Raw genomic sequence first — 24,702 nt, forward strand, 5'->3', positions numbered from 1 at the left:
CCCCAATAACAGAATGGTGTGGGCATACCCCAATAACAGAATGGTGTGGGCATACCCCAATAACAGAATGGTGTGGGCATACCCCAACGACAGAATGGTGTGGGCATACCCCAACAACAGAATGGTGTGGGCATACCCCAACAACAGAATGGTGTGGGCATACCCCAACAACAGAATGGTGTGGGCATACCCCAACAACAGAATGGTGTGGGCATATAACGATGATTAAAAAGATGAATACAAGTAGACCGATGATTAAAAAGATGAATACAAGTAGACCGATCATTAAAAAGATTAATGCGAGTAAACCGATCATTAAAAAGATTAATGTGAGTAGAAAGATGATTAAAAAGATTAATGCGAGTAGACCGATCATTAAAAAGATTAATACGAGTAGACCCATGATTGCCCAGCTCATCCTCCTCAGCATTTTTTTAACGGTCTGTTTGAGATTCAAGTTTGAGGTGGGGGTTTTTGAAGTGTTTTCCCATTTATAGTTTGGCCACAAATACGAGTGGAGGATGAGTCAACAACATTATTTAGGTATGAGTTAACAGAATTAACTTTTAAAAGTACGATTTTCACTGGACAGTTACTTTAAAACTAACAGTTTCTCTTAGCCTCAAAGCAAAATGTTTAGAGTAGCAGGAAATTCTCATGGCAAAAAAACAAAAAATTGCATAACAATCTATAAAACAACACGTTTCTCTCTGCCACATGGAACATTGTGCATAATTGCAGGAAGTCTGTTTACCCCTCCTACCCCTCATGTTTGTTGGGGTTGGGGGGCCTTCCACATAGGGAGTGGGGATGAGCCACACATGGTAACAACTTATCTGATGGGCCTCTGGCAAAGTTTGTGGTAAATCACAGCACTGCTTCTGCGATGCTGATGGGTGGTGAGCTCTGTAGCACAAAATGGCTGAAATGTATGATCTAGTTGGGAGCTATGATATACGCTTTTTAAATTGTATTTTTTATTCTTTATATAGCAACATATTATTTCAATTGATGAGAAGAACAATGTGTACTTTGACTACAAATCTTAAAATGGTGCTTTTGGTAAACATACTTCTCACAAGAGCACTGTCTGAGAACACACTTTACCAGTGTCATAAATGTGCACATTGAAACTAAATGGGTCACAAATGAAGAGCACCCACACACTGATAATATATCACTGAGGTCATATCCAGGGCCACTGAGAGAGAGAGGGGAGAGAGAGAGAGAGACTGCTCTGAGTACCATGACTCTTAACTCTACATAGCATGTGGGCTGCTTTCATATGTCAAAAGACATTGATAGACATATCCATCCTTATCACCTCAAAGTGTTATGCAACGTTTCTATAACGCTGATCCGGACAAAACTGAATTCGTCTTGAATGAAATCCTGGACTACCAGTAATCAAACATCATTCCTAAATGCTATGACATTTACAACACAATTAATTGTGTTCTATGTAAATGTGAAATAAATGTGTTTCGTGACCTTTCGCAGGACACACTAATATAAATGAATTTTCTCAGGAATGCAATACTATGGGCTTAAGCCACCTCAGAGAAGCTGAGCAACTCGCTACTGGCTATGTCCTTTAATCATTCCCTCTCTATCCTGCTCCAGTCTACAGTGTCACAGTGTATCACTGCTGCTCTACACTCTGTTGTTCTCCACACTAGTCCTCAGGGTTGGGTAGGTTACTTTCTAAAAGTATTCGTTTACAGTTCTGTCCAAAATTGTAATCAATAACATAACTTTTGGATTACCCAAACTCAGTAATGTAATCGGATTACTTTCAGTTACTTTCAGATTACTTTCCAGCAACTTAGATTTTTTAACCAGCCCAATTGTTTTGCGATTGTTGCTAAAATCACACCAACAAAACACAAAATAACAGATGAGCATGCTTTGTAATGTTTCTAAAAACAATACATCTATTACTAGTAAGAAGTAATGTGGTACATTGTTTAATTTAATATTTTTTTAATATTATTTAATTTTAATTATTTAATATAATTTAATATTTTTTTAACCAAAATATCACAGATGAGACAAAAATGTTCACCTACTCTTTTAATGGTTACTGTGGTAATGTGACTCAAGTCATGTTTGTGCCTGTGAGATTGAGAGCATGACTGCATTCCAAACATGTTATTTTTATCCCCTCAGCCCTCACAATAGCCACTTTTCCTCTGGGGAATCCCCATCGAAACCGGATGCAATTTGTTTGCCATCTTAAGTGGAGGTCCAATTCACAAACCTTGCCCCCTCGGCCCTCAATTTAGCTTGACGGAGCGAGTGAAAAACTTTGATCACTTGTGGGGTTGATATGACCAACAATTCATGATGCTAGCTTGCTAAAAAAATATATATAAAAATGACATCGATTTTAGCATTGGCAAATTGGTTTAGTCTCGTAGTGAGACTATAAAACGTAGTTAGCTTCATAAACATATTTTTGGGAATTCTGAAATGTATTGGAATAAATGACCAAACTATAAAACTAGCTTGCCAGCTATGGGTAGCTAACTGACAGAATTGTTAGCTAGCTAGGTACATTAATAGCTATAGGTTGATTGTCTTTAAGCACAACTTCAAGATTTCCACCAAGGACGTTGCCTCTCCAAACATCTCTCCCTCTCCAAACACTCAGATGTAAAACGTCATTCAAAGGATGAGGGTTTAGGGCCAAGGGCTGTCTACTTTTAGTTTGGACTGCAGCCCCTGACTAGTAGCCGCATTGTCTTCTCTTCCCTAGCGGTTGAAACTCAAACATGAAAAACAACCTAGCTTGTGAACAAAACAATGTAAATAGCCAAGAAACACAAGGACAAAGTCTCACTTCAGTAGACATTCGTTTCAAGCCAAATAGACTGACTTTTATGCCTGTGCGCAGCACTCTTAAAAATGAATCCTTCACTTAGTTGTTCATGTGCGCACAGTCCCCAGCCAGGCAGTGTTGAAGCTCGAGGTGGGATAGGCTATAGGAACAAAATGGCAGAAATACTTTGAAAACAGCTACTGCAGCATTTATTTAGCTATAACTGTAATCATACTTGACGATTTTTCTTCACAAATGCGAGGGAAATGCTCACACTGTAGAGCCCTGTCCAACAGCCAAAATGGCTGGTGAAATAGACATCTTACCCACCAATGCCAAAATCTACCCGCATTGTCATTTGGTGAGGGCCGGTTATTAATTTTAGGCCCTGATCATACATACACTACAGGTCAAAAGTTTTAGAACACCTACTCATTCAAGGGTTTCTCTTTATTTTTTTTAAAACTATTTTCTAAATACTAGAATGATAGTGAAGACATCACAACTATGAAATAACACATATGGAATAATGTAGTAACCAAAAATGTGTTAAACAATTCAAAATATACTTTATATTTGAGACTCTTAAAATAGCCACCCTTTGCATTGATCACAGCTTTGTACAGTCTTGGCATTCTCTCAACCAGCTTCACCTGGAATGCTTTTCCAACAGCCTTGAATGAGTTCCCACATATGCTGAGCACTTGTTGGCTGCTTTTCCTTCACTCGGAGGTCTGACTCATCCCAAACCCTCTCAATTTGGTGGAGGCCAGGTCATCTGATGCAGCACTCCATCACTTTCCTTCTTGGTAAAATAGCCCTTACACAACCTGGAGGTGTGTTGGGTCATTGTCCTGTTGAAAAATAAATGATAGTGGGACTAAGTCCAAACCAGATGGGATGGTGTATCGCTGCAAAATGCTGTTGTAGCCATGCTGGTTAAGTGTGCCGATTAATTCGAAATATTTCAGAGTGACACCAGCAAAGCACCCCCACACCATAACACCTCCTCCTCCATGCTTGACGGTGGGAAATACACATGCAGAGATCATCTTTTCTCCCACACTGTGTCTCACAAAGACAGCGGTTGGAATAAGAAATCACAAATTTGGACTCCAAATTTCCACCAGTCTAATGTCCATTGCTCGCAAGTCTCTTCTTATTATTGGTGTCCTTTAGTAGTGGTTTCTTTGCAGCAATTCAAAAAGGCACTCGCACATCAGAGTAATCGTTTTTGCAGGTGCAGCAATTCGACCATGAAGGCCTGATTCACATAATCTCCTCTGAACAGTTGATGTTGAGATGTGTCTGCTACTTGAACTCTGTGGGATGCAATTTTGGAGGCTGGTAACTCTAAAGAACTTCTGAACATTCCTGTGGCGGTCCTCATGAGAGCCAGTTTCATCATAGCGCTTGATGGTTTTTGCGACTGCACTTGAAGAAACTTTCAATGTTCTTGACATTTTTCCTATTGACTGACCTTCATGTCTTAAAGTAATGATGGACTGTCATTTATCTTTGCTTATTTGAGCTGTTCTTGCCATAATATGGACTCTGTCTTTTACCAAATAGGGCTATCTTCTGTATAGCCCCCTGCCTTGTCACAACACAACTGATTGGCTCAAACACATTAAGGAGGAAATAAATTCCACAAATGAACTTTTAAGAAGGTACACCTGTTCATTGAAATGCATTCCAGGTGACGACCTCATGATTCTGGTTGAGAGAATGCCAAGAGTGTGCAAAGCTTTTGCAAAGCTGTCATCAAGGCAAAAGGTGGCTATTTGAAGAATCTCAAATATAAAATGTATTTTTATTTGTTTAACACTTTTTTGGTAACTACATGATTCCATGTGTTATTTCATTGTTTTGATATATTCACTATTATTCTACAATGTAGAAATTAGTAAAAAATAAAGAAAAACCCTAAAATGAGTAAGTGTTCTAAAACTTTTGATCGGTAGTGTGTGTTTGATACCAATTGATTTACAACCTAGCACAGGAATTTACCAATTCACTTTGGGCCTCAAACTACTTTGTCTATAAAACACAAAATAGTTGCTTCATATTTGTTGTATATGACTAATGTCACATGGACATCAATTAATGTAGTAAGTGGATGACATTTATGTATGTGTGATCCATAAACACTTTCATCGATTGGAGCAGAGTAATGAGAGTTGTATTGATCCTGCAGCACTAGGTCCTCCTTTGGGGGGGCAGTAGAGGTAAAGTAGTACTCACTATTGGGCAGAGTCATTGAGCTGGTATTCTCGGGCGCGGCTGAAGCACTCCTGGATGCCGGAGTCAGACCACAGGCGGATCATAGCCCCCAGGAGCTCAGGAGAGTAGGGCTCAGTGTCCTCCATACGACTCACCACGTCACACACCATCTTAGCATCAGCCTGAGGAGGGAGAGGAACAACAGGTACATTATACATAGCACCTTTAATACAGTACATTTACATATTTGTCATTTAGTAACCATTCTTATCCAGAGAGACTTACAGGAGCAATTACGGTTAAGTACCTTGCTCAAGGGCACATTGACAGATTTTTCACTTAGTCAGCTCAGGGATTTGAACCAGCATCTTTTCAGTTACTTTCCCAACACTCTTAACCACTAGGCTACCTGCCACCCAATACACACAAGCCTGTAGAGAGGAAAACATCAGCCTGTAGAAAGGAACAGATATAGCACTCACATTAAGTATCCATATCACAATACAATCAGAGAGGTATTTCTTGTGCAAAGATAATACTTCTAAAATTATAGTGTAATTAGAAAATACCCGTACGAAAAACAATTGCAGTTAGAGTGCAGTATAACTGTAGAACACTGCAAATATTGCGTCCAAAATATTATTTTTTTACTGCAGTAATTGTGCAGTGTAACTGCAGTTACAGTGCACTATAATTGCAGTTTCACTGCAGTACACTGCAATTATTCTGCAATTACTGAGTCCAAAACACCACAGCCGACTGCAGTTACTGCAGTTACAAAATTGCAATCTTTTTTTGTAAGGGTAGAGATATCTAAATCTAAATAACTGTTTTTCATTCCACTAGTGTCTACAAATGCAAAGGTTACAGGAGAGGAGCATCCTGGAAGGAGTGATCCTGCCTTCCCCGCATAACCCCAAAAACTAGTCACGAATCACAATGTCCCGAACTGAGCACTGGGTCTGGGAAAGTGTTTCAGCCCTTATTACCGACTCCCCACTGCCTGGCCAGAAAGTTATGCAACATTGACTCAATTACAGGCTGGGCGTCCTGTGTGTGTGTGTGTGTGTTTATGGACCACTACTCTGCCTCTCATCTCTGCAGCTGCTAATCCCACCCACATCCTGTGGGCTCCGCTCCTAGTCCATATTGAAATGGAACAACCACCCACCAACCCACCCTGAGTATTGGAGCGTGATAACAGAGTAGTGTAGGGAGTAATTGACCCGTGTGTGTCCTCTCTGAATGACCATGTGCAGTTGACACCCACCAGAGTTTGATTGACAGGCTCTAGTATGTGCTGGGACATGCTACAGCTTTGACACAGCAGCTGCTGCCTGTTTGTCACTCACAGCACCAATCAGGTCCCTAGTTACCAACAGAGTAAAGGTCATGGGCGTCACTAAGAAGGGGAAAAAAACTCCTCAGCCTCTATGTTTCACCAGCTGCTGCTGCTGCTCTGAAGCTGATCAATACCCAGAATCATTGATAATGATCTACACACCGGATACACATTGGTCTGCTCACACACACACCTACAGTGGGGCAAAAAAAGTATTTAGTCAGTCACCAATTGTGCAAGTTCTCCCACTTAAAAAGATGAGAGGCCTGTAATTTTCATCATAGGTACACTTCAACCATGACAGATAAAATTAGAAGAAAAAAAATCCAGAAAAGCACATTGGAGGATTTTTAATTAATTTATTTGCAAATTATGGTGGAAAATAAGTATTTGGTCACCTACAAACAAGCAAGATTTCTGGCTCTCACAGGCCTGCAACTTCTTCTTTAAGAGGCTCCTCTGTCCTCCACTCGTTACCTGTATTAATGGCACCTGTTTGAACTTGTTATCAGTATAAAAGACACCTGTCCACAACCTCAAACAGTCACACTCCAAACTCCACTATGGCCAAGACCAAAGAGCTGTCAAAGGACACCAGAAACAAAATTGTAGACCTGCACCAGGCTGGGAAGACTGAATCTCCAATAGGTAAGCAGCTTGGTTTGAAGAAATCAACTGTGGGAGAAATTATTAGGATATGTAAGACATACAAGACCACTGATAATCTCCCTCGATCTGGGGCTCCACGCAAGATCTCACCCCGTGGGGTCAAAATGATCACAAGTACGGTGAGCAAAAATCCCAGAACCATACGAGGGGAGGAATGGGCCAAAATACCAGCAACAGTGTGTGAAAACCTTGTGAAGACTTACAGAAAACGTTTGACCTCTGTCATTGCCAACAAAGGGTATATAACAAAGTATTGAGATAAACTTTTGTTATTGACCAAATACTTATTTTCCACCATAATTTGCAAATAAATTCATTAAAAATCCTACAATGTGATTTTCTGGATTTTTTTCTCTCATTTTGTCTGTCATAGTTGAAGTGTACCTATGATGAAAATTACAGGCCTCTCTCATATTTTTAAGTGGGAGAACTTGCACAATTGGTGACTGACTAAATACTTTTTTGCCCCACTGTACCTGCAATCTCCTCTATAATGGTGGACAGGATGAGGCATGCAAAAAAATAAAACAGTGCTTTCTCCCTTCCTCTAATCTCCTCACTTGCTCAACACTTCCCTTCCTTACATAATTGCCCTGATGTCATTCTCACTTCTTTATGTAGCATTGGTCCAAAGTTACACTAACACAAAGCCATGCAGTGTCTGCAGCCAAGGTCCTGAAAAGAGCGTTTTGTTCCTTTTAGCAGGAGAGCTGGGCAGCTTAGCTGTGACAAAGCCCAGCATTTTAGGTCAGACTCACTCTGCAGTCCTAACCTGGGGAAAGAGGCTAGACCAGCCAACTGAGCAAGGAGAGGGAGGAACACTTCAACCAAAATCAGCACAAAAACAAGCGTGAGAAATAGAGAATAGCTTTGATAAGGGGAGAGAGAGAAAATGAGAATCAGGTTGGAATTGCCAATTTGGTATCTCAGGAGATTCTCTCCAGCCATACAGTATTTTCCCTGGTGGGAGAGAGAGACTGCTGTGTTCACATCAACACGAAAAGCCTGGGGACATCTGGAACCCAGCACAGGAGAAGTGACAGAAACTGCTATCACCATTAAGGTCTGACACACTAAAATACATCTCAGTGGGAGATAAACTGAGATGAGGAAACCAAGAAGCTCCAGCTGTAATATTACCACCTGTATTTCCATACTAGGGAAGAGTGTGGTAAGTTGAGTCAAATGGTTAGTTGAGCCACCCCATGTTTCTAGGAAACCATATACAAAAGTAACCATGTGACCAAATATTTATGAAGATGTCATATTTTCATGGAGTCTGTGAAGAAACCACATGGAAAAAGTGGTAAGCAAGTTAGGTCCAAAACACAGATTTTTACCAAGTCAAATGAATGTATTGTGTTACAGGTTTCATGATGCTCGTATCTAAACCAAAGTAGATACATCATTTGGGGTCTCTATAAGCGCCAATAAGAGGTCCTAAATCTTAGAAAAAAGGAGAACCCTTTCTGTGGGTTATATGGGTTCTTTCGCGGTGCCCATAGGAAAACCCTTTCTGGTTCCAGGTAGAACTTGTTTATGTTTCATGTAGAACTCTTTGTGTAAAGGGTTCCACATGGAACTCAAAATGGTTCTACCTGGAACCAAAAGGGTTCTACCTGGAACCAAACAAGGTTCTTCAAAGGGTTCTACCTGGAACCAAAAAGGTTCTTCAAAGGGTTATCCTATAGGAAAGACGAAAAACTTTTTAAAGTTCTAGATAGTACCTTTTTTTCTAAGAGTGTAGCATGAAAGTGCATCCTTGTAGCTGTGTGGACAAAAGTAGTCAACATGTTTGCCATGCGGTAAGTTGAGCCAATGTCTACCATGCCTCATACAAATGACTACATTTAGTCAGTTCTATGCATAATACACATCGTAGTGCATTTGTATTGTTACAGGCAGACATCATCATGTCCAGTGTATACAGACGTAAAACAGGTTCTTCAGGTTCTTGCGAGAACAGCCAAGGAAGTAAGAAAAGAAAGATGTCCATTTGAGCAGCAGCAAGGGCTAAATAAAATAGACTGAATGACACTGAAGAGGTACATTGACAAAAAATAAAAACATGTAGCTGTGTGAAACGAGGCTATGACAGAGCAGGAACATAAGGTCTTATCTGATGACATGGAGTCTGAGCTTGATAAACATATCAAGAATCACAGGACCATTTTCAGCCCCCTTAGTTGCCTCAAATGTAGAGAAATTGGCACATCGAAACAACATCCCTTACCCATACAACTGGTCAAGAAATGGAAGGGTAAGTGATATTGAACAGCGAGATCTATATTTGAATGTAGGCATACATTTAAGATATACAATATACCACACCCCCATTCCATGAATTAAACTTTGACCTACCAGCACCATCACCCACTGTCACAGGACACTATCACCCGCTTATCCCAAGGCAGCTCAACTGACCTTGTCCCGATGCTCAAATTACCCCATTCCCGGGTTAAGTTGTACCAAGAGACAACTTTTTTCGACAAGCTATGTTTTCAAAACAGTTATGTTTACAAGAATTCTGATTGTTTCCAGGAATACACAACATCTTAAAACATATACGTCTTTGTTAGAAAGAATACTATATTTCCCTTGACGTAGTGACGCTGAATGTAAAAAAGGCTCTCTGTCTCCTAGTAAGCCTAACCTTTAAGTACAGGCCCTGTGAACTCAGTTGGATGGAGCCCTGTAGGCCACACCTCCTCCACTATAGACAGTTTCAACAGTCAAAACAAAAACAAATCCACGCACGGCCTGATAGGAACGATCTCCACTGACCCCTGACTGATATAAACTCAAAAGGGCATTTATCTCCAACTGACACCCACTGCCTCTGACTCAGATTGCCTCCACACTCCACATCCATTCAACTGTTCAAAAGGCAGCTTAGGGCCACATCCCTGTGTCATCTCCCACTACTGGCCCTTAGAGAAGGCCACACATTTTATCAGGCCTTTATTGTCCAGCAGTCAAGCATAATATGGCGGTTGAACACTAGAAAACTGTTTTGTGCGACTCAAATGTTCTCATGATATTGGACGGCTAACCATCTTACAATAAAAATGGACACATACTGTTTATGTGCTGTAGGCCCACAGGCAGCAACTTGTCCAGAACATTTTTGAATGGAATGGCCAATGCAAGGTGGAAGTTTTCAATATAGTGAAGACATCAACACTATGAAATAACACATTTGGAATCATGTAGTAACCAAAAAAGTGTTAAAGAAATTAAAATATACTTTATATTTTAGATTATTCAAAGTAGCCACCCTTTGCCTTGATGACAGCTTTGCAAACTCTTGGCATTCTCTCAACCAGCTTCATGGGGAATGCTATTCCAACAGTCTTGAAGGAGTTCCTACATATGCTGAACACTTGTTGGCTGCTTTTCCTTCATTCTACGGTCCAACTCATCTCAATTGGGTTGAGGTCAGGTGATTGCTGAGGCCAGGTCGTCTGATGCACCACTCCAGCACCCTCCTTCTTTGTCAAATAGCCCTTACACAGCCTGGAGGTGTGATTTGGGTCATTGTCCTGTTGAAAAACAAATTATAATGGGACTAAGCGCAAACCAGATGGGATGGCGTATCGCTGCAGAATGATGTGGTAGCCATACTGGTCAATTGTGCCTTGAATTCTAAATGAATCCAAGATAGTGTCACCAGCAAAGCACCCCCACAGCATCACACCTCCTCCTCCATGCTTCACGGTGGAAACCACACATGCGGAGATCATTTGTTCACCTACTCCTTTTCTCACAAAGACACGGCATTTGGAACCAAAAATCTCAAATTTGGACTCATCAGACCAAAGGACAGATTTCCACCGGTCTAATGTCCATTGCTCGTGTTTCTTGGCCCAAGCAAGTCTCTTCTTCTTATTGGTGTCCTTTAGTAGTGGTTTCTTTGCAGCAATTCGACCATGAATGCTTGATTTACGTCGTCTCCTCTGAACAGGGAGGGGGGCTCCTGAGTGGCGCAGCGGTCTAAGGCATTGCATCTCAGTGCTAGAGGCATCACTACAGACCCTGGCTCGATTCCAGGCTGTATCACAACGGCCGAGATTGGGAGTCCCATAGGGCAGTGCACAATTGTCCCAGTGTCATCTGGGTTAGGGTTTGGCTGGTGTCACGTTCTGACCTCTATTTCTGTTGTTTTGTATTTATTTAGTATGGTCAGGGCGTGAGTTGGGTGGGCAGTCTATGTTTGTTTTTCTATGTTTTGGGGCATTTCTATGTTTTCGGCCTAGTATGGTTCTCAATCAGAGGCAGGTGTCATTAGTTGTCTCTGATTGAGAATCATACTTAGGTAGCCTGGGTTTCACTGTGTGTTTGTGGGTGATTGTTCCTGTCACTGTGTTTGTCGTCACAGGATAGGACTGTTTTGCGTTCTCACATTTCTTGTTTTCGTTAGTTTGTTCATGTGTAGTGATTTATTAAAATATGAACAACCACCACGCTGCGCTTTGGTCCGCTTCTCCTCCTCCTACAGACGAACGCCCTTACAGAATCACCCACCACAAAAGGACCAAGCGGCGTGGTAACGGGCAACAGCAACAGCAGCAGCAGGAGAAGGAACAGAGGCAGCAGCAGCAGGAACAGCAACAGCGAGATCAGGATTTTGGGACATGGGAGCAGAATCTGGACTACACAACTTGGGAGGAGATAGACAGGTGGGCGGTCGACCCAGGGAGAGTGCCGGAGCCCGCCTGGGATTCGATGGAACAGTGCGCGGAAGGTTACAGGAGAATGAGGTTGGCGAAGCAAGCACGGCGGCGCGGACGGAAGCCCGAGAGTCACCCCCAAACATTTCTTGGGGGGGGGGCACAGGGGGAGTGTGGCAGAGTCAGGAGTCAGACCTGAGCCAACTCCCCCCGTTTATCGTGAGGAGCCAAGGAGGAGCTCAGAACCAGAGCTGGTGTTGGAGGTGAGCGAAGCAGAAACTGTGAAGGAGTTAATGGGGAAATTGGAGGAGAGTGATATGAGGGACTTGCTGGTTTGGTGCATGAGGCACGACATTCGCCCGACGGAGCGTGTCAGGGATTTAATGGCACCGGGGTCAGCTCTCCATACTCATCCTGAGGTGCGTGCGAGGGGTCTGGTGAAGACTGTGCCAGCCTCACGCACCAGGCCTCCTGTGCATCTCCCTAGCCTTGCACGTCCTGTGCCATCTCAGCACTACAGTGCTCCTAGCAGTGCTAACTGTGGCGGGCGTGGTGCTGGTCAGGCACCGTGTTATGCAGTTGTGCGCACGGTGTCCCCAGTACGCGTGCTTAGCCCGGTGCGCTACATCCCAGCTCCCCACATCTGCCGGGCTAGGGTGAAGATCCAGCCAGGGCGGTTGGTGCCAGCCCTGCTCTCAAGATCTCCAGTACGCCTTCACGGCCCGGTCTATCCGTCACCACCTCCACGCACCAGCCCTCCGGTGGCAGCCCCCCGTACCAGGCTGTCTCTCCGGCCCATCCTTACAGGGGCTTCCTCCTCTCCAGCGCTGCCGGAGCCTCCCACCTGTCCGGCGCCTCTGCCGGAGCCTCTCGCCTGTCCGGCGCCGCTGCCGGAGCCTCCCGCCTGTCCGGCGCCGCTGCCGGAGCCTCCCGCCTGTCCGGCGCCGCTGCCGGAGTCTCCCGCCTCTCCGGCGCTACCAGGGCCTTCCTCTTCTCCAGCGTTGCCGGAGCTTCCCGTCTGCCCAGCGCCAGCTGAGCTTCCCGTCTGCCCAGCGCCAGCTGAGCTTCCCGTCTGCCCAGCGGCGCCAGCGCCGTCCGTCTGCCCAGCGGCGCCAGCGCCGCCCGTCTGCCCAGCGCCGCCAGCGCCGCCCGTCTGCCCAGCGCAGCCAGTGCCGCCCGTCTGCCAGGAGCCGCCAGTGCCGCCCGTCTGCCAGGAGCCGCCAGTGCCGCCCGTCTGCCAGGAGCCGCCAGTGCCGCCCGTCAGCCAGGGGCCGCCAGTGCCGCCAGTCAGCCAGGGGCCGCCAGTGCCGCCAGTCAGCCAGGGGCCGCCAGTGCCGCCAGTCAGCCAGGGGCCGCCAGTGCCGCCAGTCAGCCAGGGGCCGCCAGTGCCGCCAGTCAGCCAGGGGCCGCCAGTGCCGCCAGTAAGCCAGGGGCCGCCAGTAAGCCAGGGGCCGCCAGTGCCGCCAGTCAGCCAGGGGCCGCCAGTAAGCCAGGGGCCGCCAGTGCCGCCAGTCAGCCAGGGGCCGCCAGTGCCGCCAGTCAGCCAGGGGCCGCCAGTGCCGCCAGTAAGCCAGGGGCCGCCAGTAAGCCAGGGGCCGCCAGTGCCGCCAGTCAGCCAGGGGCCGCCAGTAAGCCAGGGGCCGCCAGTGCCGCCAGTCAGCCAGGGGCCGCCAGTGCCGCCAGTCAGCCAGGGGCCGCCAGTGCCGCCAGTCAGCCAGGGGCCGCCAGTGCCGCCAGTAAGCCAGGGGCCGCCAGTAAGCCAGGGGCCGCCAGTGCCGCCAGTCAGCCAGGGGCCGCCAGTAAGCCAGGGGCCGCCAGTGCCGCCAGTCAGCCAGGGGCCGCCCGAGAAGCTGCCCCTCTGTCCAGAGCAGCTGTCGCCCCTCTGTCCCAAGCTGCTGCCGCCCCTCTGTCCCGAGCAGCTGTCCCTCGGTCCCGAGCAGCTGCCCCTCTGTCCCGAGCAGCTGCCGCCCCTCTGTCCCGAGCAGCTGCCGCCCCTCTGTCCCGAGCAGCTGCCGCCCCTCTGTCCCGAGCAGCTATCGCCCCTCTGTCCCGAGCTGCTATCGCCCCTCTGTCCCGAGCTGCTATCGCCCCTCTGTCCCGAGCTGCTATCGCCCCTCTGTCCCGAGCAGCTGCCCCTCTGTCCCGAGCAGTTGTCCCGAGCAGCTGCTTCACCTCTGTCTCGAGCTGCCCCTCTGTCCCGAGCAGCCCCTCTGTCCAGTGGGGTCATTGAGAGGGGTGGCCATGGTGAGTAAGCCAGGGAGGCGGACAATAAGGCGGACTAAGACAATGGTGAAGTGGGGTCCGCGTCCCGCGCCAGAGCCGCCACCGCGGACAGACGCCCACCCAGACCCTCCCCTATAGGTCAAGGTTTTGCGGCCGGAGTCCGCACCTTTGGGGGGGGGGTACTGTCACGTTCTGACCTCTATTTCTGTTGTTTTGTATTTATTTAGTATGGTCAGGGCGTGAGTTGGGTGGGCAGTCTGTTTGTTTTTCTATGTTTTGGGGCATTTCTATGTTTTCGGCCTAGTATGGTTCTCAGAGGCAGGTGTCATTAGTTGTCTCTGATTGAGAATCATACTTAGGTAGCCTGGGTTTCACTGTGTGTTTGTGGGTGATTGTTCCTTTCACTGTGTTTGTCGTCACAGGATAGGACTGTTTTGCGTTCTCACATTTCTTGTTTTCGTTAGTTTGTTCATGTGTAGTGATTTATTAAAATATGAACAACCACCACGCTGCGCTTTGGTCCGCTTCTCCTCCTCCTACAGACGAACGCCCTTACAGCTGAGGTAGGCTGTCAATGTAAATATTAATTTGTTCTTAACTGGCTTGCCTAGTTAAATAAAGGTTCAATAAAAAAAATACTAATAAAAACAGTTGAACTCTGTGAAGCATTTATTTGGGCTGCAATTTCTGAGTCTGGTAACTCTAATGAACTTATCCTCTGCAACAGAGATACAGTTGAAGTCAGAAGTTTACATACACTACGGATGGAGTCATTCAAACTTGTTTTACCACCACTCCACAAATGTCTTGTTAACAAACTATAGTTTTAGTCTGTTAGGACATCTGCTCCAACAATTGTTTACAGACAGATTATTTCACTTATAATTCACTGTATCACAATTTCATTGGGTCAGAAGTTTACATACACTAAGTTGACTGTGCCTTTAATGTGTTTAAGCCAATCAGTTGTGTTGTGACAAGGTAGGGGGTGGTATACAGAAGATAGCCCTATTTGGTCCATATTATGGCAAGAACAGCTCAAATAAGCAAAGAGAAATTACAGTCCATCATTACTTTAAGTCATGAAGGTCAGTCAATCTGGAACATTTCACGAGATTTGAAAGTTTCTTCAAGTGCAGTCGCAAAAACCATCAAGCGCTATGATGAAACTGTCTCTCATGAGGACAGCCACAGGAAAGGATGACCCAGAGTTACAGTTGAAGTCGTACGTTTACATACACCTTAGCCAATACATTTAAACTCAGTTTTTCACAATTCCTGACATTTAATCAGAGCAAAAAATTAGAATCACCACTTTATTTTAAGAATGTGAAATGTCAGAATAATAGTAGAGAGAATTATTTATTTCAGCCTTTATTTCTTTCATCACATTCCCAGTGGGTCAGAAGTTTACATACACTCAATTAGTATTTGGTAGCGTTGCCTTAAAATTGTTTAACTTGGGTCAAATGTTTTGGGTAACCTTCCACAAGCTTCCCACAATAAGTTGGGTGAATTTTCCTCCTGACAGAGCTTGTGTAACTGAGTCGGGTTTGTAGGCCTCCTTGCTCACACACGCTTTATCAGTTTTGCCCACAAATTTTCTGTGGGATTGAGGTCAGGGCTTTGTGATGGCCACTCCAATACCTTGACTTTGTTGTCCTCAAGACATTTTGCCACAACTTTGGAAGTATGCTTGGGGTCATTGTCCATTTGGAAGACCCATTTGCGACCAAGCTTTACCTTCCTGACTGATGTCTTGAGATGTTGCTTCAATATATCCACATAATTTCCCCCCTCATGATGCCATCTGTTTTGTGAAGTGCACCAGCCCCTCCTGCAGCAAAGCAACCCCACAACATGATGCTGCCATCCTCGTGCTTCACGGTTGGGATGGTGTTCTTCAGCTTGCAAGCCTCCCCCTTTTTCCTCTAAACATAACAATGGTCATTATGGCCAAACAGTTTTATTTTTGTTTCATCAGACCAGAGGACATTTCTCCAAAAAATACAATCTTTGTCCCCATGTGCAGTTGCAAACCGTAGTCTGGCTTTTTTTATGGCTGTTTTGGAGCAGTGGCTTCTTCCTTGCTGAGTGGCCTTTCAGGTTATGTCGATATAGGACTCGTTTTACTGTGGATATAGAAACTTTTGTACCTATTTCCTCCAGCATCTTCACAAGGTCCTTTGCTGTTGTTCTGGGATTGATTTGCACTTTTTGCACCAAAGTACGTTCATCTCTAGGAGACAGAACGCATCTCCTTCCTGAGCGGTATGACTGCTGCATCGTTCCATGGTGTTTATACTTGTGTACTATTGTTTGTACAGATGAACGTGGTACCTTCAGGCGTTTGGAAATTGCTCCCAAGGATGAACCAGACTTGTGGTCTACAATTTTTTTTTACAATTTTTTTTTTTTCGATTTTCCCATGATGTCAAGCTAAGAGGCACTGAGTTTGAAGGTAGGCCTTGAAATACATCCACAGGTACAACTCCAATTGACTCAAATTATGTAAATTAGCCTGTCAGAAACTTCTAAAGCCATGACATCATTTTCTGAAATTGTCTAAGCTGTTTAATAACCTCTTGGAACTCTGGGGGTGGTATTTCATTTTTGGATAAAAAAACGTTCCCGTTTTAAACGGGATATTTTGTCACGACAAGATGCTCGACTATGCATACAATTGACAGCTTTGGATAGAAAACACTCTAACGTTTCCAAAACTGCAAAGATATTGTCTGTGAGTGCAACAGAACTGATGTTACAGGCGAAACCCAGATAAAAATCCAATCAGGAAGTGCCCCATATTTTGAAAGCGCTGTATGCCAATGACTCCTTATATGGCTGTGAAGGGGCTACGAATGAGCTTACGCTTTCTACGTATTCCCCAAGGTGTCTACAGCATTGTGACGTCTTTTTACGCATTTATGTTGAAGAATAGCTGTAAGGGACCACATTGAGCAAGTGGTCACATGATGGCTCCCGCAGAAAATCTTGCGTAAAGTACAGCGGTAGTCATTATTCCAATTGCTTCTAATGAGAAACCAATTGTCCCGGTGGATATATTATCGAATAGATATGTGAAACACACCTTGAGGGTTGATTCTAAACCACGGTTGCCATGTTTCTGTCGATATTATGGAGCTAATTTGGAAAAAAAGTTTCCACGTTGTAGTGACCGCATTTTCCGGTCGATTTCTCAGCCAAACGTGAAGAACAAACGGAGCTATTTTGCCTACAAAAATAATATTTTTGGAAAAAAGGAACATTTGCTATCTAACTGGGAGTCTCCTGAGTGAAAACATCCGAAGTTCTTCAAAGGTAAATGATTTAATTTGATCGCTTTTCTTATTTTCGTGAAAATGTTGCCTGCTGCTAGCAGGGCATAATGCTATGCTAGGCTATTATAAACTTACACAAATGCTTGTCTAGCGTTGGCTGTAAAGCATATTTTGAAAATCTGAGATGACAGTGTGATTAACAAATGGCTAAGCTGTGTCTCAATATATTTCATTTGTGATTTTCATGAATAGGAAGATTTTCTAGGAAGATTTACGTCCGTTGCGTTATGCTAATTAGTGTCAGATGATGATAACGGGCCCGTTCACGGGCTGGGAGTCACTACAGGTTAAGAAGGAAAGAAATTCCACAAATGAACTTTTAACAAGGCACACCCGTTAATTGAAATGCATTCCAGGTGACTACCTCATGAAACTGAAAAATAGTAAAAATAAAGAAAACCCTGGAATGAGTAGGTGTGTCCAAACTTTTGACTGGTACTGTATACACTATGGTTCAAAAGTTTGGGGTCACTTAGAAATGTCCTTGTTTTTTAAATAAAAGCACATTTTTGTCTCTTAAAATAATATCAAATTGATCAGAAATGCAGCATAGACATTGATCAGAAATACAGTGTAGACATTGTTAATGTTGTAAATTACATTTGTAGCTAGAAAAGGCTGATTTTTATGGAATATCTACATAGGCGTACATAAGCCCATTCATTACCTGCAACCATCACTCCTCTGTCCAATGGCACGTTGTGTTAGCTAATCCAAGTTTATCATTTTAAAAGGCTAATTGATCACTAGAAAACCCCTTTCAAATATGCTAGCACAGCTGAAAACTGTTATCCTGATTAAAGAAGCAATACAACTGGCCTTCTTTAGACTACTTAAGTATCTGGAGCATCAGCATTTGTGGGTTCGATTACAGGCTCAAAATGGCCAGAAACAAAGAACTTTCTTCTGAAACTCGTCAGTCTATTCTTGTTCTGAGAAATGAAGGCTATTCCATGCAAGAAATTGCCAATAAACTGAAGATCTTGTACAACGCTGTGTACTACTCCCTTCACAAAACAAAGCAAACTGTCTCTAACCAGAATAGAAAGAGGAGTGGGAGGCCCCGGTGCACAACTGAGCAAGAGGACAAGTACATTAGATTGTCTAGTATGAGAAATAGATGCCTCAAGTTCTCAACTGGCAGATTCATTAACTTCTTGGTGACAGGGGGTAGTATTTTCACATCCGGATGAAATGCATGCCCAAATTCAACTGCCTCCTACTCATCCCCAGAAGATAAGATATGCATATTATTAGTAGATTTGAATAGAAAACACTCTAAAAACTGTCTTTGAGTATAACAGAACTTATGTAGCATGCGATACCCCAAGGACAAACCATTCAGATTTTTTTTGTTTTGAGGTCACTCTTTTCAATGGGATTTCATTGGGTATCCTGATTTCTAAGGGACCTTCTTGCAGTTCCTACCGCTTCCACTGGATGTCACCAGTCGTTAGAAATTGGTTGAGGTTTTTCCTTTGTGTAATGAAGAAGTACCCGTGTTCAAAACGAGGGTCACTTCAAGTGTACTGTTAGATAGATGCGCGTGACCAGAAAGGTAGAGTCAGTTTGTTTTCTTCCTGTATTGAACACAGATCATCACGTCTTCAATTTTATCGATTATTTACTAAAAAAAAATACATAAAGTTGTATTACAAAAGTAGTTTGAAATGTTTTGGCAAAGTTTACAGGTAACTTTTGAGATATTTTGTAATCACATTGCGCAAGTTGGAACCAGTGTTTTTCTGGATCAAACCCGTCAAATAAATGGACATTTTATATATATATCGACGGAATTAATCGAACAAAAGGACCATTTGTGATGTTTATGGGACATATTGGAGTGCCAACAAAAGAAGCTCGTCAAAGGTAAGGCATGATTTATATTTTTATTTCTGCGTTTTATGTTGCGCCTGCAGGGTTGAAATATGTTTTCTCTTTTTGTTTACGAAGGTGCTACCCTCAGATAATAGCATTGTTTGCTTTTGCCGAAAACCCTTTTTGAAATCTGACATGTTGGCTGGATTCACAACGTGTAGCTTTAATTGCATCTTACATGTGTGATTTCATGAAAGTTAGATTTTTATAGTAATTTATTTGAATTTGGCGCTCTGCATTTTCACTGGCTTTTGGACAGGTGGGACGCTAGCGTCACATATCCCAGAGAGGTTAAATAGTACCCACAAAACACCAGTCTTAACATCAACAGTGAAGAAGGGACTCCGGGATGCTGGCCTTCTAGGCAGAGTTGCAAAGAAAAAGCCATATCTCAGACTGGCCAATAAAAATAAAAGATTAAGATGGGCAAAAGAATACAGACACTGGACAGAGGAACTAGCCTAGAAGACCAGCATCCCAGAGTTGCCTCTTCACTGTTGTGTTGCGGGTACTATTTAATGAAGCTGCCAGTTGAGGACTTGTGAGGCGTCTGTTTCTCAAACTAGACAATCTAATGTACTTGTCCTCTTGCTCAGTTGTGCACCGGTGCCTCCCACTGCTCTTTCTATTCTGGTTAGAGCCAGTTTGCGCTGTTCTGTGAAGGGAGTACTTTGAGTCAAAGTATCAAGATAATACCGTCCCAAATAATATTACGATATGTAACTGTACTGATTTTTTCCCCCATCACTCTCTCATTTTTATTTTGCTTCATAGAATGACGCACACATGGATAATGGGGACTGTGATTGTTTGAAACTGATTTAAATTCAATAGGCAAACACATCATAGCGATTCATTATCACCCCTGTGCCAGGCTGGGGAGAATAGAGCAATCTTCATCAGCATTCATTCATTAGAGTAAGCAGGCTCCCTTTAAAGGGATGCTGAGGGATTTGAATAATGTATATCTCCCGCTCTCGCTCCATGAAAAAGAGACGGTACACATTCCTTACTCCCCCTGAATCCCAAATTGACATTTTCCAAAGTGAAAAGAAGAAAAGCCGTTCGGCCAATACAGGGAAAGCCTGATAGCACCTTAATGCATAAACCTCATCCCACCTTTGTAGTGAGGAAACCTACGAACCATGAAATGTAAAATTATTAGTGTGAACTATGGTGCATTTTAAACTCCATGGGCCAGTCTAGTCAAGGTGGCCTCCATTTGTTTAGTGCCAACGCAGCGACAGCGGTGACCTTTCCTTCCTAATTAGAGCAGGGCCATCAGAGGCGATCTACTTCCTGCTGAGATATAAGGTCCCTGGTCCCTCCCTGAGCCTGGCTGCACCCTGCCTGCTCCCTGCTCCTGTGTGGGTCCACATCAAACAGGTAACTTCCTGCCTGCCCTTCTCACCCAGCCCTGTGAGATCCAGTACCAGCACCACTACTCCCCAGCACCAGCACAGATTAGGATTAAAAGCCCACAAAGTGCCTGTTTATTGGTATTATAATATACCCTTCTCATACTGCATCACCACAACACCCCATGTTCTAATGTACTCCCATTCTTAGCCACTGTTATCTTATCTTCAAAAATACACATTTTGATCACAGCTCAAAATGGAGGATTAGGATAGTGATGGGGATAAAGGGGTGCAGGTTAAATGTAATGTAGGACATTTTTAGGTTTCATGCAGTACTATACTATTCTGGTCCCAGATCTGTTATGTTTGGCATAACCAATGACCATACAGTAGGACTTGGCTATACAGCACAAACAGATCTGGGACTAGGCTAATAGGCTTGTACTTTTCCCCCGGGTTACACAACTTCCTGTTCCACTGTAACAGTCTGTGTGGTGGGTGAGCTGAACAGCACTCCACTCCACTGATGATCCTGAGAGACTGCACAGTAATTATGAACAGTCAGGTGCTGGACATTATGCACAGATGGCTATCCATCACTGAGGGTTAATTATCCCAATGTGTGTGTGTGTGTGTGTGGTCATGATCACTTGGCTGGCTCTGTCAGCAGCTGCTGCTCAGGCCTCATGGTCCACTACTCAAGGTACTGTACAGGGAGCCTCTGTGGCAGACGCCTGCTCTGAGTTCTTCAGATGGAGAGATGCTACTCTGATTACAGCAGAACCACAGCAGAGGCTGTTTAACCACCCCCGGAGCCTCCACTACGGGTCTAGAACAGATAAGGATACAGAAAATATTGATCACTTCCGTTTATGGCTCTCGCTTTACTGCATGTTGTGTACTGTACAGTAACTATACAGAGGGATGAGGGCTCTGTGGACAAACCGTCATGTCACATTACAATTAAACAGTGGGCTGCTTCCTCTTCCTCTCCCAGGAGAGACCGGTGGTCTGATCCAATTTCCTGAGACCAAGCTCTGATATTACATGAACAGTTATTTTCATAAACAATTACTGTATAGGGCCCTATAAAATATGTTTTTCTCTCCCAACATGCATTTTTTCCCCATTTAGTTTTTCCAGGTTTCAGTTTTTTCAGAGTTTTGCTCTATAAACACTTTTTTAATAAAACAAAAAACAAAATTGGATGTTCTAAGTTTACAACAATCCTTAAACGACATCAGGAGACCACAAAATCTAAATAAACTAAATGTAGATTTTTGGGTGTAGTTACTCTGTAATTCAAGTGTGCACCAGCCAGACACCGTTGTTTGGTTAGCAATGCTTCTGTAGTGCTAATGTGACTGCAAAGTTTGCAAAACAAATGGCCACTGGATTGATGCAAACAATCATGATATCATTCTGCCAGGTAGGCACTAGCTACTTTGTAGTTACCATTTAATTGAGAAGGTTTTTGGGAAAGTTTTTCCACCTACCAGAAGACGGTTGTCATGACATTAGCATCATCGCTAAGTGGTAGACAAACGTGCACACACATACAGGGGCATTCTTGTGCCATTGAACCTCTCAGAAAGTTGAAGGAAAATACGAATCACCGATGCATTTTGTTCATGTCCTATGATAATCTTGGGCAAATTAATTACTTTTCTAATAAATTCAATACATTTAGTTGATTCCCTACAAAGTTAAACCCATTGTTTAATGTATGGTTTCTGTGATACCGTCCGCGTTCTCTGCAATGCCGATTTTACAGAGCCCTATATACTGCCGTTGTCTCTCTTCTATTCTCTGTGTTTGTGAATAGGGCCTCCAGATGAAGAAAGAGACCAGTGAGTGGATGTCTTTCTGTGAGAAGCACCCCCAGTTGAATTAGCAATGAAGGGAAAGGTCAAAGATCAATGTTCAGCAGCATTAGCTGTCCTGGGGCACAACATGGACGTTCTTCAGGAAGGTCACTGCAGCCGTCACCGCGGAGCTCCATGTGAAAACCAAATGGCCTCCGGTATCGACATCTATGATAATCCCCTGGCCACACCTGTAGAGCAAAATCCAGCAGAGAAGAATGTAGCTGAAGGTAAACCCAGAACGCAGCTAGAAAAAGTCCACTGTGATCAATAGCTCTGCGTGGGAATTCTATAGCCATCATCATGACAGCATTGCCTCTTATTTAATATATTCAATAGAAAAGAACATAGTACATTAGAATACAGTATCTACAGTTCTACTCAAAGCACAAGTTATGCCATCCATGTCAAAGGGGAGGTGTGTCCTTCTCTGTATGTATGCATGTATGGTGTCCTTGACATCATCATAGTACTGTCCACAAACATGGTTTCCTTCACCTTTCTCCCTCTATCTCAACCCCTCATGTCCTTCGCTACCTCTCCCTCTATCTCAACCACTCATGTCCTTCACTACCCCTCCCTCAACTCCTCATGTCCTTCGCTACCCCTCCCTCAACTCCTCATGTCCTTCGCTACCTCTCCCTTCTCCTTTCTCAACTCCTCATGTCCTTCGCTACATCTCTATCTCAACTCATGTCCTTCGCTACCTCTCCCTCTATTGCAACTCCTCATGTCCTTCTCTACCTCTCCCTCAACTCCTCATGTCCTTCACTACCTCTCCCTTCTCCTTTCTCAACTCCCTTCTCAACTCCTCATGTCCTTCGCTACCTCTCCCTTCTCCTTCTCTCAACCCCTCATGTCCTTCGCTACCTCTCCCTCAACTCCTCATGTCCTTCGCTACCTCTCCCTTCTCCTTTCTCAACTCCTCATGTCCTTCGCTACATCTCTATCTCAACTCATGTCCTTCGCTACCTCTCCCTCTATCGCAACTCCTCATGTCCTTCTCTACCTCTCCCTCAACTCCTCATGTCCTTCACTACCTCTCCCTTCTCCTTTCTCAACTCCTCATGTCCTTCGCTACCTCTCCCTTCTCCTTCTCTCAACCCCTCATGTCCTTCGCTACCTCTCCCTTCTCCTTCAATCTCAACCCCTCATGTCCTTCGCTACCTCTCCCTTCTCCTTTCTCCCTCAATCTCAACTCCTCATGTCCTTCTCTACCTCTCCCTTCTCCCTCTATGTCCTTCGCTACATCTCTATCTCAACTCATGTCCTTCGCTACCTCTCCCTTCTCCTTCAATCTCAACCCCTCATGTCCTTCGCTACCTCTCCCTTCTCCTTCAATCTCAACCCCTCATGTCCTTTGCTACCTCTCCCTTCTCCCTCTATGTCCTTCGCTACATCTCTATCTCAACTCCTCATGTCCTTCGCTACCTCTCCCTTCATCTCAACTTCTCATGTCCTTCACTACCTCTCCCTCTATCTCAACTCCTCATGTCCTTCTCTACCTCTCCCTCTACCTCAACTCCTCATGTCCTTCACTACCTCTCCCTTCTCCTTTCTCAACTCCTCATGTCCTTCGCTACCTCTCCCTTCTCCTTTCTCCCTCTCTCAACTTCTCATGTCCTTCGCTACCTCTCCCTTCTCCTTCTCTCAACCCCTCATGTCCTTCGCTACCTCTCCCTTCTCCTTCTCTCAACCCCTCATGTCCTTCGCTACCTCTCCCTTCTCCTTCCATATCAACCCCTCATGTCCTTCGCTACCTCTCCCTTCTCCTTTCTCCCTCAATCTCAACTGCTCATGTCCTTCGCTACCTCTCCCTTTTCCTTTCTCCCTCTCTCAACTCTCTCTCAACTCCTCATGTCCTTCGCTACCTCTCCTTTCTCCCTCTCTCAACTCCTCATGTCATTTGCTACCTCTCCCTTCTTCTTTCTCACTCTCTCAACTCCTCATGTCCTTTGCTACCTCTCCCTTCTCCCTCTCTCAACTCCTCATGTCCTTCGCTACCTCTCCCTCTATCTCAACCCCTCATGTCCTTCGCTACCTCTCCCTTCTCCTTCTCTCAACCCCTCATGTCCTTCGCTACCTCTCCCTTCTCCTTCTCTCAAATCCTCATGACCTTTGCTACCTCTCCCTTCTATCTCAACCCATCATGTCCTTCACTACCTCTCCCTTCTCCTTCTCTCAACCCCTCATGTGCTTCCTACTTCTCCCATCTCCTTCCATCTCAACCCCTAATGTCCTTCGCTACCTGTCCCTTCTTCACCACTCCCTTTCCCTGTGTGTTTTTTTTCAATCCACTCTTAAACCTC

The 24,702-nt window shown here is 44.5% G+C and overlaps 1 protein-coding gene across 3 annotated transcripts in view; it reads right to left on the reverse strand.

Moving 5' to 3' along the window:
- The window catches only part of gnao1a (guanine nucleotide binding protein (G protein), alpha activating activity polypeptide O, a), a 137,915-nt gene that overhangs the window by 21,261 nt on the left and 91,952 nt on the right, over positions 1–24,702 (reverse strand). For all 3 annotated transcript variants that reach the window (XM_036954480.1, XM_036954495.1, XM_036954484.1), the window contains exon 4: positions 5,066–5,226. In XM_036954480.1, coding sequence (XP_036810375.1) covers positions 5,066–5,226 — 161 coding nt within the window. The remainder of the gene's footprint in view (positions 1–5,065; positions 5,227–24,702) is intronic.

The sequence above is a fragment of the Oncorhynchus mykiss genome, chromosome 2 (genome assembly GCF_013265735.2).
Source record: "Oncorhynchus mykiss isolate Arlee chromosome 2, USDA_OmykA_1.1, whole genome shotgun sequence".
Taxonomy (NCBI): domain Eukaryota; kingdom Metazoa; phylum Chordata; class Actinopteri; order Salmoniformes; family Salmonidae; genus Oncorhynchus; species Oncorhynchus mykiss.